Raw genomic sequence first — 14,768 nt, 5'->3', positions numbered from 1 at the left:
AAAAATGAGAGAGAGAGAGAGAGAGTGAGTGAGTTGAGTGATCAGTAGTTAAGATGTCTGGCAATGTATCTTATGATTAAGGGACGGGTGCGTTAATAAGAATAACCTTAGCTAAAGTAATACCCAACTGGACTCAATTAAGTTCTCTCTCTCTCTTCTCTCTCTCTCTCTCTCTCTCTCTCTCTCTCTCTCTCTCAGTATGTGGGTGGGTGGCAATAATTATTTTCCTGACCAGTTCATTGTTGTAAAATGCATCCAAGACACCAATGAAATATTCCACCCCATAAAACTAGACTTCAGTTCAGCGTAAAGGAGACAGCCACCAAGGAAAACTCGTGTCGAGCAGAATCCTTCCTTGTTAACCATGAGATCGAGTCCTAAAGAATCCAGGTGACCCATGACCTACTTTTCACTTGGGGTCCCATAGTACGAGTCTCTCTCTCTCTCTCTCTCTCTCTCTCTCTCTCTCTCTCTCTCTCTCTCTCTCTCTCTCTCTCTCTCTGTATGTATGTAGGCAGGCTAATTATGTGTTCCTTCTCGTCAATGTTTTATACGGTAGCAGGTTATTAGTATTTGTGGCCGTGTTTTATTAAGATGAAAGTCTTTCGTTCATTTTCTAGACACAATATGTAATGGCTACTTTGAAAGAGTTGCTGACGTAACCTTGTGTTTCTCAAGGCTTCTTCATGTTTTGGTTTGTGCGGTTATTACTGTTTTTATCATTTATAATATTTAGGTATATGCATAAATATACAATATGCATAAAAGTTTTGCAGCTTTAATTTTTTTTATTTTATAAATAATGGTGCCTTTTGATTTCTGTGGTTATTAAAATGGCATAATTCATCTTATGCATTATCTTTCCTATTTTTCTTATTACTCGCTTTTCTGGCTCAGCGGTACTTCGCAAGAATTGGGCAATATTCATATTGGGAATAATGCTGAAAGTGGTATTTTATTTAGAAGAGGATTTATTAGTAAAAAACTGGTATTATACATCGGTGTACCATTATTATTATTATTATTATTATTATTTTTATTATTATTATTATTATTATTATTATTATTATTATTATTATTATTATTATTATATGATGATGATGATGCTGTATTGATTTGGTTTAGTAGCAACCGAAAGGGATTTTTAGGAAGTTATGGACAAATTTGAACTTACATTTTACTTGGTTGAAATAGGTTTAAAACATTCTATTGGGGTGAAATAGGTTTAAAAGACTTACTAATTATATCCCTGTGTGGATTTCGTTTTAGAATTTTGGCAGTGCTTCACCAATTTGAAGTACCGGCAAAACGAACATCGTTTTTGCTGTTATGTAAAACATGGGTCCCTGATGTAAAACATGGGTCCCTGATTTTTTGTAGAAATGGGATATTCATTTGGCATATTCTCGGCTGTACATTTTAGCTCCTACAGTTTAGAAAATTACCAAACCGATTAGTAATGTAACCTGAGTCTTGTAGGTTCAGAATGCATTTCTATTTTGTATATGGAAATCTGTAATGGGCCTGTTAAATTATATATTTATATTATATCTCATTTCTAGTTTTTGGAAATATTTACGCTTCGCTTTGTATCACATAAGGAACTTGAAACCCAGAGGGGTTGATATATCAGAGGTAGCCTATTGGTTGTTGGTCAGTTCTCTTGTTTGGTCAGTGTTAGTTTTTGTCTAACCTTGGCTCTGATATATGGTCTTGTTATTGACTGTTAGTACTTGAGAATCCCCCCCCCCCCCTCCCCCCCCCCCCCCCCACCCACCCCACATCTCTCTCTCTCTCTCCTCCACTCCTCCCCCCCCTCACCCCATCTCTCTCTCTCTCTTTCTCGTCTCTCTCTCTTCCTCTCTCTCCAAAGAAAAAAAAAAAAAATCTCTCTCCTCTCTTCTCTCTCAGAGACTTTTTGTGTTGGTACCGATTTGCTCTTACTTTCTCTTTCGATGCTCCAGATACCTACCTCGGAGGTTCCACCGTTTGGCTTTTAAGACAGACCGCCATAAATCTTTTAACCCTAACTTTTGTACTCTTTAATTATTTGTTTTTAGAATACAATACGAATTGTGTTGGCAGGTGCCGCGTTTCTTGCAGCACGTGAAACGACTTGAACTTTATAGAAGGTATTGATTATGGATCAAATTCTGCCTAAACTCTGAATTTACTTATCGCAGCCTGTACCTTATTTTCTTTTTTGATTTCCCTTTAAATTGGAAAAGAATCCTTTCGAGGTTTTCGCCAATTAGACATTCTTGTGTAGATGATATTATAGCATATTTTGATTGGATAAGAGTTATGTCCAAACTTTGGTCACATAAACCGTTCTTATTTTGATGTTATTGAGCCGTATATATATGAGCTGGACAGTAAGAGTCGATTACGTTTACGCTCTTTGATGATGGATTAAGTTTAATCGACTGATTTATCATCAAGTAGCGCGAAAGCAGACCTATTGAGACCTGGATTAGCACAATCACCGGAATGGTTTGTCTCTTGTTTCCTGCATTGGGTGGAGAGAGGTGCTGCAGGCATCCTGGGGTGTCATTGCCTTGAATTAATTGTCTCAATCTGTCAAAGGGATGTGGTTGCCAGAAGCTCAGTCTCTCCGTCACTTGATTAGCATTTCTCTTATTAGTTGGTAGTGGTTGATTTATGTGATTTCTTCTTTTTTTTATGTTAATTTTGAAGTGATGATCTGTCCTCCGCATTTTGGTCGACTAAAATACAGCAATAGATTTGTAGGGAAGGAGAACGTTGGAATTAGAAGCTAGCTCTTAACAATAGAATTAGCGTGGAATTTGCCTGTTGTTGTATTTCAGTGGTATTAAATTCTAAGGATAGAAGGAGAATGAACGGGAAATGCAGAATAATGAAGAACAAGAATTTGTGCTTGTAAATTTGTTTATGAACTCGCCAACATTACTGGATACACAAGAACATGTAATGAACATGACAGTGGCCTATGCAGGTTTATGATGGATATGTGAAACATCAATTACTCTCCATGGAGACCATGAAGTAGAAAGTAGGATATGGCCCCAGATACTGATATTTATAAAACTCGTTATGGAAATCCAGTTATATCTTGATTAGTAAGAAGCTTTCTGGTGTTATATATCTTCATTATTAAGAGGCTTTCTGGTGTTTGGTGTCTGCCTTCGTTGCAGACCACTCTTAGCTTTTCATTCGAGTTCCTCGTGTATTAACTTCTGTCCTGGGATTGAAAATGATTTATTATTGCCTCGACTTCCTGTCGTTCATTGAAGACGTCGTAGGGAATGGCCCCAAGCATTGCACATTTGCACTTGGTTCGATAGAATTGTCTGGTCATATCCACTCTCTTGTCTAGTAACTATTGCTTCAGGTCCAGGGTGACCACCAAACCAGTTTGGAGAATCGAGTGGTAGCTAGAACTAGTGTGTGATGAAAGTGAAACAGACCTATATTTTTTTCTGCTTATATAAACCATATACATTCACGTTTCTCACCTGATGTTGTTTTGTCTTTCGTATTTGCAATTGACGACCAATAATGTATCTTATAAACAGTGGTTATATAGTATATAATCGTAAAAAGAATGCATGTTGTATAATCTTTTACTCTATAATATATATTTACACGGGCAACTTAATCCATTCAGTGTACGTCAGATTTCTTTTGTGAAATCTTGAAAGTTGATTAATGTAATTTCATATTTCCATAGTTTTTTTTTATACATACATGCGTACAAACATTCATATAAACATACGGTTTTGATATTGATTACCACAAATAGAGATAAAGCTCTATCAGACAGCTTCATTTTTCATTATTTTGAATGACTACATTGTATGCTTTTATGAAATGAGTGAAGTGTGTATTATTTGTTTTAAATAATAACATTGTAAGTTGCAATTTGAGCACCGGTGAAGGTGGTATATCATAGAAACCGTAATTACAACAATGTTCCCACTGCATCGTATTTCTTAGTTGCAGTATCATTAATGAATTATGGGTTAAGCAAACAGTAATGATTATTGGAAGTGAATTCTGAAGCAGTAGCACAGATGGGTAACGCACCAAATGTCTTTTATAGATTTTGGTGCCGTTCCTAAACTAACTAAGGAGGACAGTTATTTACATATAAACAGTAATAGTAACCCATCATTAGTTTCAAATAGCACTAAAATTGAATATAATATGCTTTTTACGTACGTTGAGGATTATTAAAGAAACGTAAAGAATAAAGTTATTATATTTATATACTAAATGCAGTTAAGGTTATAACCAAGGGAAAGGACTTAAGGAAAAAGTACTTGAAATGTTTAGAATAGCATGAATATAAATAGACGTTGAATTGATATACTTTTTAATGTACTTGAACTGGATCATGAAGGAATGCTCTTTTTTTTTTTTTTTTTTTTTTTTTTTTTTTTTTTTTTTCCTCATGTCCTTGACTAGGCTTGGGTGTAGGGACACACACACACACACACACACACACACACACACACACACACACACACACACACACACACACACACTAAGACAGGGAGTTGGGTGTGTACAGTGGGTCTTGACCTAGAAGAAATGGTAGACGCGTTCCAGTGGATGGATGGACATAAGGTTCTTGGATGGGATATTAGCATCCAAGGAAAGCCGAATCCTTTGGTGTGTACACACATATATTATATATATACACAATTATATATGTGTATATAGAATTTATTTTTACATACAAACACTTAGACTTCCCCATCCCAAAGTGTTAAGCGCAGCTTGTGGGAGCCACCGGGTGTTCAGCGCTTCAGCGTTGATTCGTTCAGGTGTTAATTAAACGTCATCGTCCAAACACGTCTCCTGTCATAGCCTTTGCTTGTTGCGGGTCTGTCAATAACGGTGTTATGTCGTTACCGAATGCTTGTGACGAGGTTCTTCAAGACTTCGCTTGGTCGCCAGGTGTTGTTTTTTCCCCCTATTTTATTCAAATGAAAAAAAAAAAAAAAAAAACCAAGTAAATGGCACTTGTTTGGAAGACGACGAGTGATGCTGATGGAGAAGGTTTGCCTTTTGTCACTGTGTATGATGTGGCAAGACGTGAAGTAACTTTCTCCAGTCTCCTCTTCTTTCACTCTCCCTGACCATTTAGTGTAGGCCTTTGTCTGCTCTTTTATCAGCATTTCCAGGCCCTTTCTACGGGTTTTAATACGTCCTGCTGCTCGCATATGTAGTGACGTTCCCCATCCCTTTTCCCCACATGTTCAAACCATCCGAATCTTTCGTGACGTCGGTCTTTTGTGTGCTTGTGTCAGTAATGCAACTATTTAAATCAATGCTCGTACTTGTTGATGTAGTGGGTGCAATTGTTTGATTGTAATTATACGTATGTTTTTTCAATTTGTGCCGAATCGGAGCGTTAATGCTTCTTTTCCTATTCATTGAATGGATGGAGGTGCATCGTGGTCATGTTTTATTTGGCTGTATAACTTCATAGGGAGGGAATCTTCTTGCAAGGAACTTTTCTCTTTCAGGAAATATTTGGTCCGTATGATTGATCGTTTATCTTTTACATTGCTTCTCGCTCCGAGTTGCATAAAACTTGACCAAGAACCAGGCAGTCGCTTGACGTAGTTCGTTTACGTATTGGCAGGCTCACTCGTAACTGTTGAGAGTTTCTGGAATCTGCGGCTATTAGGTCTTGGTCTTCGTTTCTGATGTATCATTCACGTATTCTGAATACTTCCCGCATGTTGGGGAAAGTCGCTCGGAATAATGGACATTTATAATCTGTATTTCATATACGTTTTTCTGGTAGGGACATTGACAGCCGTCATGCGGAATCATTCACGTAAGTACGTTTGATTTACTCCAAGGGAAAATGAGATAAATTGGCGTCATATCCACAATTAGTCATGGATGTTGAGTCTGGATTTACGAATGCCTTAAAAGCAGACAATGCCTTCACTTTGGTACAAATGGCCTCGTGGACGTGAACAACAGAGGAAGAGAAAGCTTATCAACATAATAAGAAACAGAGATTAGAAAGTTGTTGGCGTCGAATGAATAGCTGCTGTTCATAAGGCTGTGGAATGAAGCGTTCTTTCGCTTTTGTGATTTATTGTTGTTTATGAATTCAGAATTGGATTGGAAGTTTGGGCTTGAAGTATATATCCGTTGATAAGGTGGTGTGGAATGATCTGTTCTTTCTTTCTTGTGATTTTTTTCTGTAGATAAAGATTTATAAAGTCAGGATTGGAGAGAGAGAGAGAGAGAGAGAGAGAGAGAGAGAGAGAGAGAGAGAGAGAGAGAGAGAGAGAGAGAGAGAGAGAGAGAGAGAGCGTTTATGGAAACACTATCAGGAAGTAGAGGTATGCCTTGACGAGGTTACTTCTGTGTCGGATAAGATAGTCAAAATATTTTGATAAAGCAAGTTCACCATTTGTCTGTAGAGACAGATTTGAAATGTTGTAGCATAATTCTTGTGCGGTGAAAATTGCGTGATCACCTTAATGTCTTATCTTTATATTTTCCCATGTGGTTTAGTCTATTATATATTTTCTGTGGTGTGAGCCAGTTCTATATTTACCCATTTGTTAGAAAAGATTTTTTTAATGGCAAACCATGACGTCGGTTGCAGTCATCATTTACAAGGGGAGAAAATTCGAGTAAGATTAAGTTGGAGAAGCAGGACAGCTGAATGAGGAGAGACTAAAGTGAAGGGATGAAAAGTTAACGGCAGGAAGGAGGAAAATATGAGTAATAATTTATACGTCTAAGATACTTCGTTCAGTCAAACTTCAATCTTTCTTTTCGCTCTCTAAGGACAAGTGATTAGCCGCCTTTAAATAATTTCTGCTAAATTCTTTAAAAGTTAGTTTTGTTCTGTTTCGCCCCTTTTTGTCTTTGAGATAACTTTGCTTCATATTAAAAACACCAGCTTGCATATTTTAAGTGAGCTTATAAAGTTAATTATTCTAGTTCAAACTATTGTTATAAGGACATGAATCTTGTTGTGGCAGTGGCTTGGACATGTCCTTCTGGAGAAGAGTGGAGATTTAGGAAACTTACACATAGTGTGTGTGTGTGTGTGATATTAAGGAAATTATATATATATATATATATATATATATATATATATATATATATATATATAGTCCTTATACAGTATAGGGGATGAATTTGGCTTCATGACATGCCATTTTGCAATGCAACAAAAACAAGAAATACTTTGGATTGTGACGGATGTAGTGACACCTAGAGTCACAGACATGACTAATGAATTACATTCAGATCATATACTGCACCCTGCCAGATATGTCAGTATTGTTTGGTTAAAACCAGTCAATAATACAAGCAGTAAACAAAAGGACCCAGAAACTGCATATGTAATCCAAAAACACACATGTATGTATATGAGTGTGCGTGTGTGTGTAGTGCTTTTTAATACAGATTGAATCAAAGGAGGAAGTGAAGCGACTTCCCATATATCCAGTGACCGTTATCAGGACGATGACCCAGTTTTCCACGAAACGAGTATGGATAAGTGTGTGAACGAGTCTTTCCTGGGATTCATGGTGGTGTCCCTTAGGTCGCGAGCGGAAGGAAGTTCTAGGTTTCGTACGCGGACAATAATGCTGTATTAGGAGTGGGTGAGGCTCCGTCGTCTGCAATCAGGGGACGGGTAGTGACGAGGGGAAGGAGGAGGGGGGGGGGGTGTTTGTGGGGTGGGAGCGGGAGGTGGCTGGGTGGGTTCGATTGAAAGTCTTGATGAATTGGATTCGTCTTCGATGGTGCTGATTGGGATCGACATTTTTTTTGAGCTCCAGGTTTTATTTTGTCGGCAGATATGGAGCACAAGTTTTGAGTTTTCATTGAGAAGATCCTATCTGTTCTGATAAATCTCAATTTGCAGTCTGAATAATCGTCATGTAGATTTTGTAGCTTCGCTCTGTTCACAAATTAATGATTTCGAGGGAACTGAGCTGAGTAAGTAGGTAAAAGGTTTCTCTCAGTGTGTCAATATATGCTTCCCCATAATTTTCGTGGAACCAGCTAAAGGTAGACGGTATTTTACAGTGGTCTGAACACGCTCATGCGCACTCGCAAAAACTTTCGAATAGTTTTCCGTGAACGTGACAGAGGTTTGTGACGTGTTGCTCCTTTCGTGGGTTTTGTCTCTATTCTCCCCAAGGTACATTAAGCTTTTACGTGTTTATATTTATGAAAAGTGGCGTGTGATTTCAAATAATATATTAGAATAGAATCGGCTACATTATGGTTTAATTTTACAGCATTTGGAACATTGCCAATTTAGAGACTAGCAGCCCATCCCCCATCGCCAATTCCCCCCCCCCCCCCCCCCCCTTTTTGCTGTAGTGTAGTGAAGGTCTCAAAGTAACCTTTAACAGCGACGAAGAAAAAGAGAAAGTGAACGCTGTGGTCTCCCAGATCCGCTTTGCCACGGAGGTTCGGAACGAGGGTCAGAGGACCGCTTGTACAGGTGAAGGGGGCGGGGGGGTTGGGGGCTGCATTGAGTGCCGTGGCTCCGCCCCTACCCCACTCGGCATTCCAATCTCCCCCATCCCCTTTCTCTATCTAACCCTCTTCCTCTTTATATACTTTGTAGGCTCGCCAGTCAACGAGTACATGTTTTTATTCGACACTAAATGTTACAAAAAACACTCGTGATGATGAAATGGCGTTGAACGCCATGAAAAGTCGTCTTATAAGGTCGTTCATGAGAAGGAAGTAGACGACTTGGAGAGATGCCCACTGGGTGTCGGTTTTTAACCTCCTTGGTCGCGTGCCATTGTTTACAGTTTTCTTTTGTCTGAAAGTGCAATTTCACTCTTACTTATATCACAGTATTAAAGCATTACTGATTCACCCAAGATACAAATTTACCAATGACGTCTTTAACGAATTATACCGTTAACTGTGTCGTAGGTCTCATCTATGTAAAACAGTTGTATTGAAATATATCTAGTTTACCGAGTTATTGGGATACAGGAAGTTTTGTTTATCATTGTGCTTGTTGTTGAATAGTACCTAATTAATTGATTGCTAGATTAATTTATTACCTTGTTGTGATTCGAGTGTTTTCTAATCGAATTTTAGTGACAGCAGCACATACTCTCTCTTCTCTCTCTCTCTCTCTCTCTCTCTCTCTCTCTCTCTCAGGTCACAGAGTATGTCGATGCAGAGACGATCTTTCACTTTCTCGAGTGTTAGAACCCTTAGATACCGACCCAGGTTGAAATAAACACGAGGAAATTGGAAGTTACCCGAGATTCAACTGTAGGAAATGAGAATGATCACGGCATTTCATTTAAGGTTGAAAAGCTCCAAGTATATCAATAAAAAAAATACTACTTATAAAACTTCTATCACTTTCACTCGAGTTATCGCTGACGAGACTTGCCAAGAGAAGGTTAAGTCCAGTAAAGTTTTGTAAAACACCCGAGGCTGTGGTTGTTAATAGTAATCATTTCTCTCTCTCTCTCTCTCTCTCTCTCTCTACTTCTCTCTCTCTCTCTCTAGTTTGTCCTACCCTGTTTTTTTTTTATTTTATTAAATGCAGTTCAAGAAATTCTACCATTGAATTTTCCAATATACCTCAAAAGTTTTATATGTAGTAATTTGTACTTCATCAGAGTAAATAAAAAGATTTTTGTAGTTGTGTGTATTGGATTCACCTATAAATCATTTTGGTCTCCCATGAAAGGAAAACCATAAATGGCAATTTTTTTTTGTTAGGAAAGAGATACATGCATCTTCATTATCATTATGTTTTTCTGCATTATCTTTCGTTGACCAGTTAAATTACATATATATATATATATATATATATATATATAATATATATATATATTATATATATTAGTATATATTATATTATATTATATTATATTATATTACACACACAAAGAGCCACTGATTATACATTTTAAGTTTCTTTGAAAAAAACAATTACATATACAGTATGCATTTTATATATAGTATATATATATATATATATATATATATTATATATATATATATATATAAATCTATATATATTATATATATATATATATATATATATATATATATATATATATATATATATATATATGTATATATATATTATATATATATATATAGATATATATATATATATATATATATATATATATATATAATATATATATATATATATATATATATATATAATATATATATATTTTATTATATATCATTATACATACACACATATGCAGTGTAACATTTTTCTACAAGGACTTAGTGTGTAATCAGTGGCTTCTTGTATATGAAGGAGAGTTTTCTTTTCTATCTCGTGTAAGTTGGCTCTCTTTTTTGTCTTTAAATAAAATCACTTCTCTTCCAGTTGTAGACATTACTTGGATCATTTTCATTTGTATAACAAATTCTCACTATTGTCATCACAAGAACAAGTCAGGTCAGACAGAAGTGGTTTTCTCATGAAATGGTCTGAAAACTTATGAAGAGAAATACGATGATTGTTATTCACCGAGTCTATTTTGGTACAGAAGTGATTTTCTCATTTGATGGTTGGAAAAGTTATGAAGAGAAACACAATGATTGTCATTTTCTTAGTCTGTTTTTGTTAGGGTCAAGGCTACAGTATTACACTCAGTTGTTATGTGTGACTGCTCTTACTAGATGACCTTTACGTACTAGCTGTTCAGTGGTTACTTTTACTGTTTTACTATCCTGGCCATTGTTGCATTTATAGTGGGTCAAACTCTTTCTTGTTTGATTAATTTTGTAACTTTACAAGTTTGTGCAACAGTACAATCTTTGAGGCATTAATTTTTATGGTTTTGTATACAAGTTTATGCAATGATACAATCTTTGAGACATTAATTTTTATGGTTTTGTATTGTCTGTTTGTTTATTATATACACTTTGTTTTTCATGCTCATGCAGTACTTCTATAAATTAGTTAAAATTTGCTGAAGTTCTGTGACATTATAAATAATTTTGGTTATTGTGTAATCTAATTCTAAAGAATTAAGTTGATCACTGCATTTACATAAATAGCTGATGCTATTTTACTTGTGTTTTTAGATTTGTTTTTCTTTTTGTGTTTAGAATATACGAATGTTAATTTAAACCACCATAGTGGATACATGCTTCCCTATGAAAATTCTGATGTCTAAAACTGGAATCAGTAGTTATAACTGTTGTACGAGTATATAGCATAGAGCATGATCTTTCATTGTTAAGAAGTTTACATAATATATTTTTTTCTTTAGGGAAGTGATGGTGGAGAGAGTGAATATGAGAGTGCTGATGATGAAGAGCTTGGCGAGGAAGAGGAGGAGGAAGATGATGAACTTCTCATCATGCCAGATGGGGTTGGGATAGGGGATGTAAGTTGTGTGCTTTCAATTACTGTACTTATTATTGTTACAGTTGCTACTACTGTTTCAGGAACTATTAATACAGTTACGTACATTTTATTATAGTGATCATGTATGTTGTCAGTGATAGATTTTGTCAGTGAAATTGTTTGAAAGGTAGAATCATTTAATATGTTTAATTTCTTAAATCAACTACAATCTCTTAATTAACATAAGCTACTTGATGTTTTTAGTTTTGAAAGACTGATTCTTGATGTCACCTCATAGGAGAACAAGCAGCTGGATGATGATGAGGATCGGAAAAATCCCCAGTACATCCCCAAGAAAGGCACTTTTTACGAACATGATGACCGAACTGCGGCTGAGGAAGATGTAGAAAAACCGTAAGTTGTAACAGTAAAGAATTTTTCATTCGTGGAATATAAAAAAAGTAAGTAAGCAATAAAAATTCAGTACTGAGCCTTATCATGCATAGAAAGTCATATAACCTTTATATTTTTTTATTCATATGTATTGACATATTGATTATGGGACAGTTGGATTATAAGATGCATATTTACAGTATATAATTACATAACTACAGATTTGAAAAATCTAGATGAAAATGCCAGCTTCTGTGGAATCCAAAAAGATCTACTAAAAGCATATTTTGCATCACTTATAGGCCTGAAGAACCTACTGTAAAGAAGGAAGCCAGCAAGAAAAAAGTGTGGAAGGAAGACAACAAGTGGAACCATGACAAATTCAATGAATTTGATCAGGCCCCAAAAACTCGCGAGGAGCTCATTGCTGTGTATGGCTATGACATCAGAAATGAGGAAGGCCCTCCACGTGCTCGCCGTAGACGTCGTTACGGGTAAGGAAAAATGCCAGGCTGTCCTTGTGGGCATATCTTTTATATGTTTTTTTTTTTTAGAAGGTATGGAAGTACTGTTGACCCATATTGTCATAATTTATGAGTAGGCAGTCACATTGAATATTTCAAGCCACATTCTTGTGTATTTTGTCAAAGCAGTCTTTGGTAAAAGCAAAAATTATGGGTGGAAGAGAGCTGTTTTTTTGCTTGGTATAGCCTATTACTGCCTTTCTAAAGAGTTTTAATGTTTTCTTTCTCACTCAAGAATGCATGACCATATTGTATTCATAAATGAATATTATTTTGTTACAGTTGGTATGAGATCCAATCTTTTGAATCATGTTAAAATATACCTAACTGAATAGGGAAGGCATGATATTCTTGCATATTTCCAACAATGCTAAGAGAGGAGGGCAGCATCCTTTGGGATACGAGGGAAAAAATGGTTTGTTCCGATACGTAATACAAACCCTCGGTCCTTTAACAATAGGAAGTAGCTAGCGGCAGCTGGAACGGTCGTAAGCTTCGAACAAGGGGAGAACGGTAGTTAACTGCTTGTCCGATCGTCGCGCGCCGCGCGACTGGGAGGTAAACAAATCACTTTTGCTTTCGGCCGTGTGTGGGAAGGACGTGTTCGTCATCGCTCTGCCCGCTTTGTCGTTTGCTTTGAGTTTGAGTATTTGCCTCTCTTTCTGTATAAATCAGGAGTGATTGTAAGTACTTTTACAATTCTTATTGATCTTGCAATGAGTGAATTGGAAGAAATGGAGATATCGCCGCGCCCTCCAGTCGCCCATAGAGTGTGTCCCGGGCTGGAGGGGCGTAGATGTGGAGGTTTTAGGTCATTTGTTGACGTGGACCCCCACGAGGTTTGTACTCGTTGTCGGGGGCGAGAGTGCTCCCGCAACGAGCCATGTGTCACATGTATGAATTGGTCCGAGGCGCAAGTGGAGGTGCTGTACGAGGGCAGGAAGAGACTTAGGCCGCCCAAGAAGTCATCGGAAAGTCAGTGACTCCTTTGGTAACGGACACTTCGTCCTCTTTCCTGCCCCCGGCCAGCCCCCACGTTTCGCGCCTTCCCCTGCGGGGGGGTAGCGGAGTCCTTTTCCTCTCTCGATCCGTCGAGTGTGGATGAGGGCGCCCGCTACCCGGACGTACAGCTGTACTCGGGGTCTTCCGTCCGCTCTGGGGGGGGTGTTTCTCCCCCCAGGCGCGAGGAAGGCCCCAAGCCCTCCAACTAACCCGACTGTTGCTTCCGCAGGTGTGCCATCAGCGAAAAGGACGACTTGGGACAGGTGTGGGAGTCGCTGGGACTGCAGGGAGTGCCCAGCATCCAGGGGTTGCTTCAACGGTTGGCGGGGTCGGCAGTGGTCACTCATGGTGCGGTGACCACTACTACTACAAGTGACGACACCAGCATATGAGATGCCACCGCATCTGGTGTATACGCCCCATATAATGTCGGTGACACCCACGGCGGCTATACAAAAACCCATTGCTGCCGGTGCCAAAGAGGACGGTGCCACCACCACCTGGATTCTTTGCTTTGCCGACCCCGGACTTCCGCTTGCCCAAAGAGACCCCCCCTGGACCTGCCGCCAGTGCCACGGATGACGGTGACTGCCGACAGGACGCCTGGCTCTCCCGTGGTACCTGCCGTGCCTGCCGTACCTGTTGCCGTTCCAGCTACTCTTTCCTTTTCAGATCGGCATTCTCTTTCAGATGTTCCTGCCGTTCCTGCTGTTCCCGGACCTGTTCCTGTTGTTCCTGCTGCTGGTGGTGCTGTCACAGTCTCAGGTCTTTCCGGACAGGTGCAGTCGGGCCCTGTTGCTTCGGCAACTGCCCCGGCTCCCTCCTGGATGGAAGACCTGACGTCTGTTCTGCGGAGCCTGGCGAAGAAGAAGAGGAAGAGGAAGAAGGTGTCGTCGTCGTCTTCATCGTCTTCTTCGTCGTCTGCTGCCTCTCCCCCTTCCCCTTCGACTTCTAAGGCTAAACAGCCGAAGAAGAAGAAGGGTGCCTCCTCCCCCCTAAGAAGACTCCTTCGGGATCTTCTAAGGGGCCCGGCTCGCACAGGCGAGCTGGGGAGCTCTTCTGCTGGTCCTCCTGTTCCTTCGGGAACGGGGCCGTCGCTTCTTCTGCAAAGAAGAAGTCGACGGGGACCAGAGGTGCACCAGTTCCTCGGCTGGTGCGTCCTCACCTGGTGCTAGCGGTTCTGCCGCTAAACCAGGTTCCGTCTCGGCCGCTTCTCGTTCGCGAGAAGCACCGAGTGGACGCTCTTCCAAAGAGGACCGTCCAGCCAAAGTTTTGACGCCCGAGCTCGCTCGCCGTCAAGACAGCGGCGCGGAGCAGAAGACTGGCGAGAGTCGTGCACACGACTCTCGCCAGGCCAGTGGACGCTCTCGCAGCGATCAACTGGCTGCTCGGGCTGACGTGACGGTCGCTGACCGGCCACGGGTTGAGGCGAGGAAGGAGTCCCACGGCCGCCGGTACCAGCCACGGCTGGTACCAGCGGTTTGACGCGCCGAGAGGACGCTGGCCGG

The 14,768-nt window shown here is 39.4% G+C and overlaps 1 protein-coding gene across 1 annotated transcript in view; it reads left to right on the top strand.

Annotated features, from left to right (window-relative positions):
• LOC135214815 (protein CASC3-like) overlaps nt 1–14,768 on the top strand; it is a 44,641-nt gene that overhangs the window by 14,165 nt on the left and 15,708 nt on the right. Inside the window, 3 exon segments of the mRNA XM_064249194.1 lie at nt 11,265–11,381; nt 11,640–11,755; nt 12,037–12,228. Coding sequence (XP_064105264.1) covers nt 11,265–11,381; nt 11,640–11,755; nt 12,037–12,228 — 425 coding nt within the window.

This window comes from Macrobrachium nipponense, chromosome 46, assembly GCF_015104395.2.
Source record: "Macrobrachium nipponense isolate FS-2020 chromosome 46, ASM1510439v2, whole genome shotgun sequence".
Taxonomy (NCBI): Eukaryota; Metazoa; Arthropoda; class Malacostraca; order Decapoda; family Palaemonidae; genus Macrobrachium; species Macrobrachium nipponense.
This window is presented reverse-complemented; position numbering and strand designations above follow the sequence as displayed.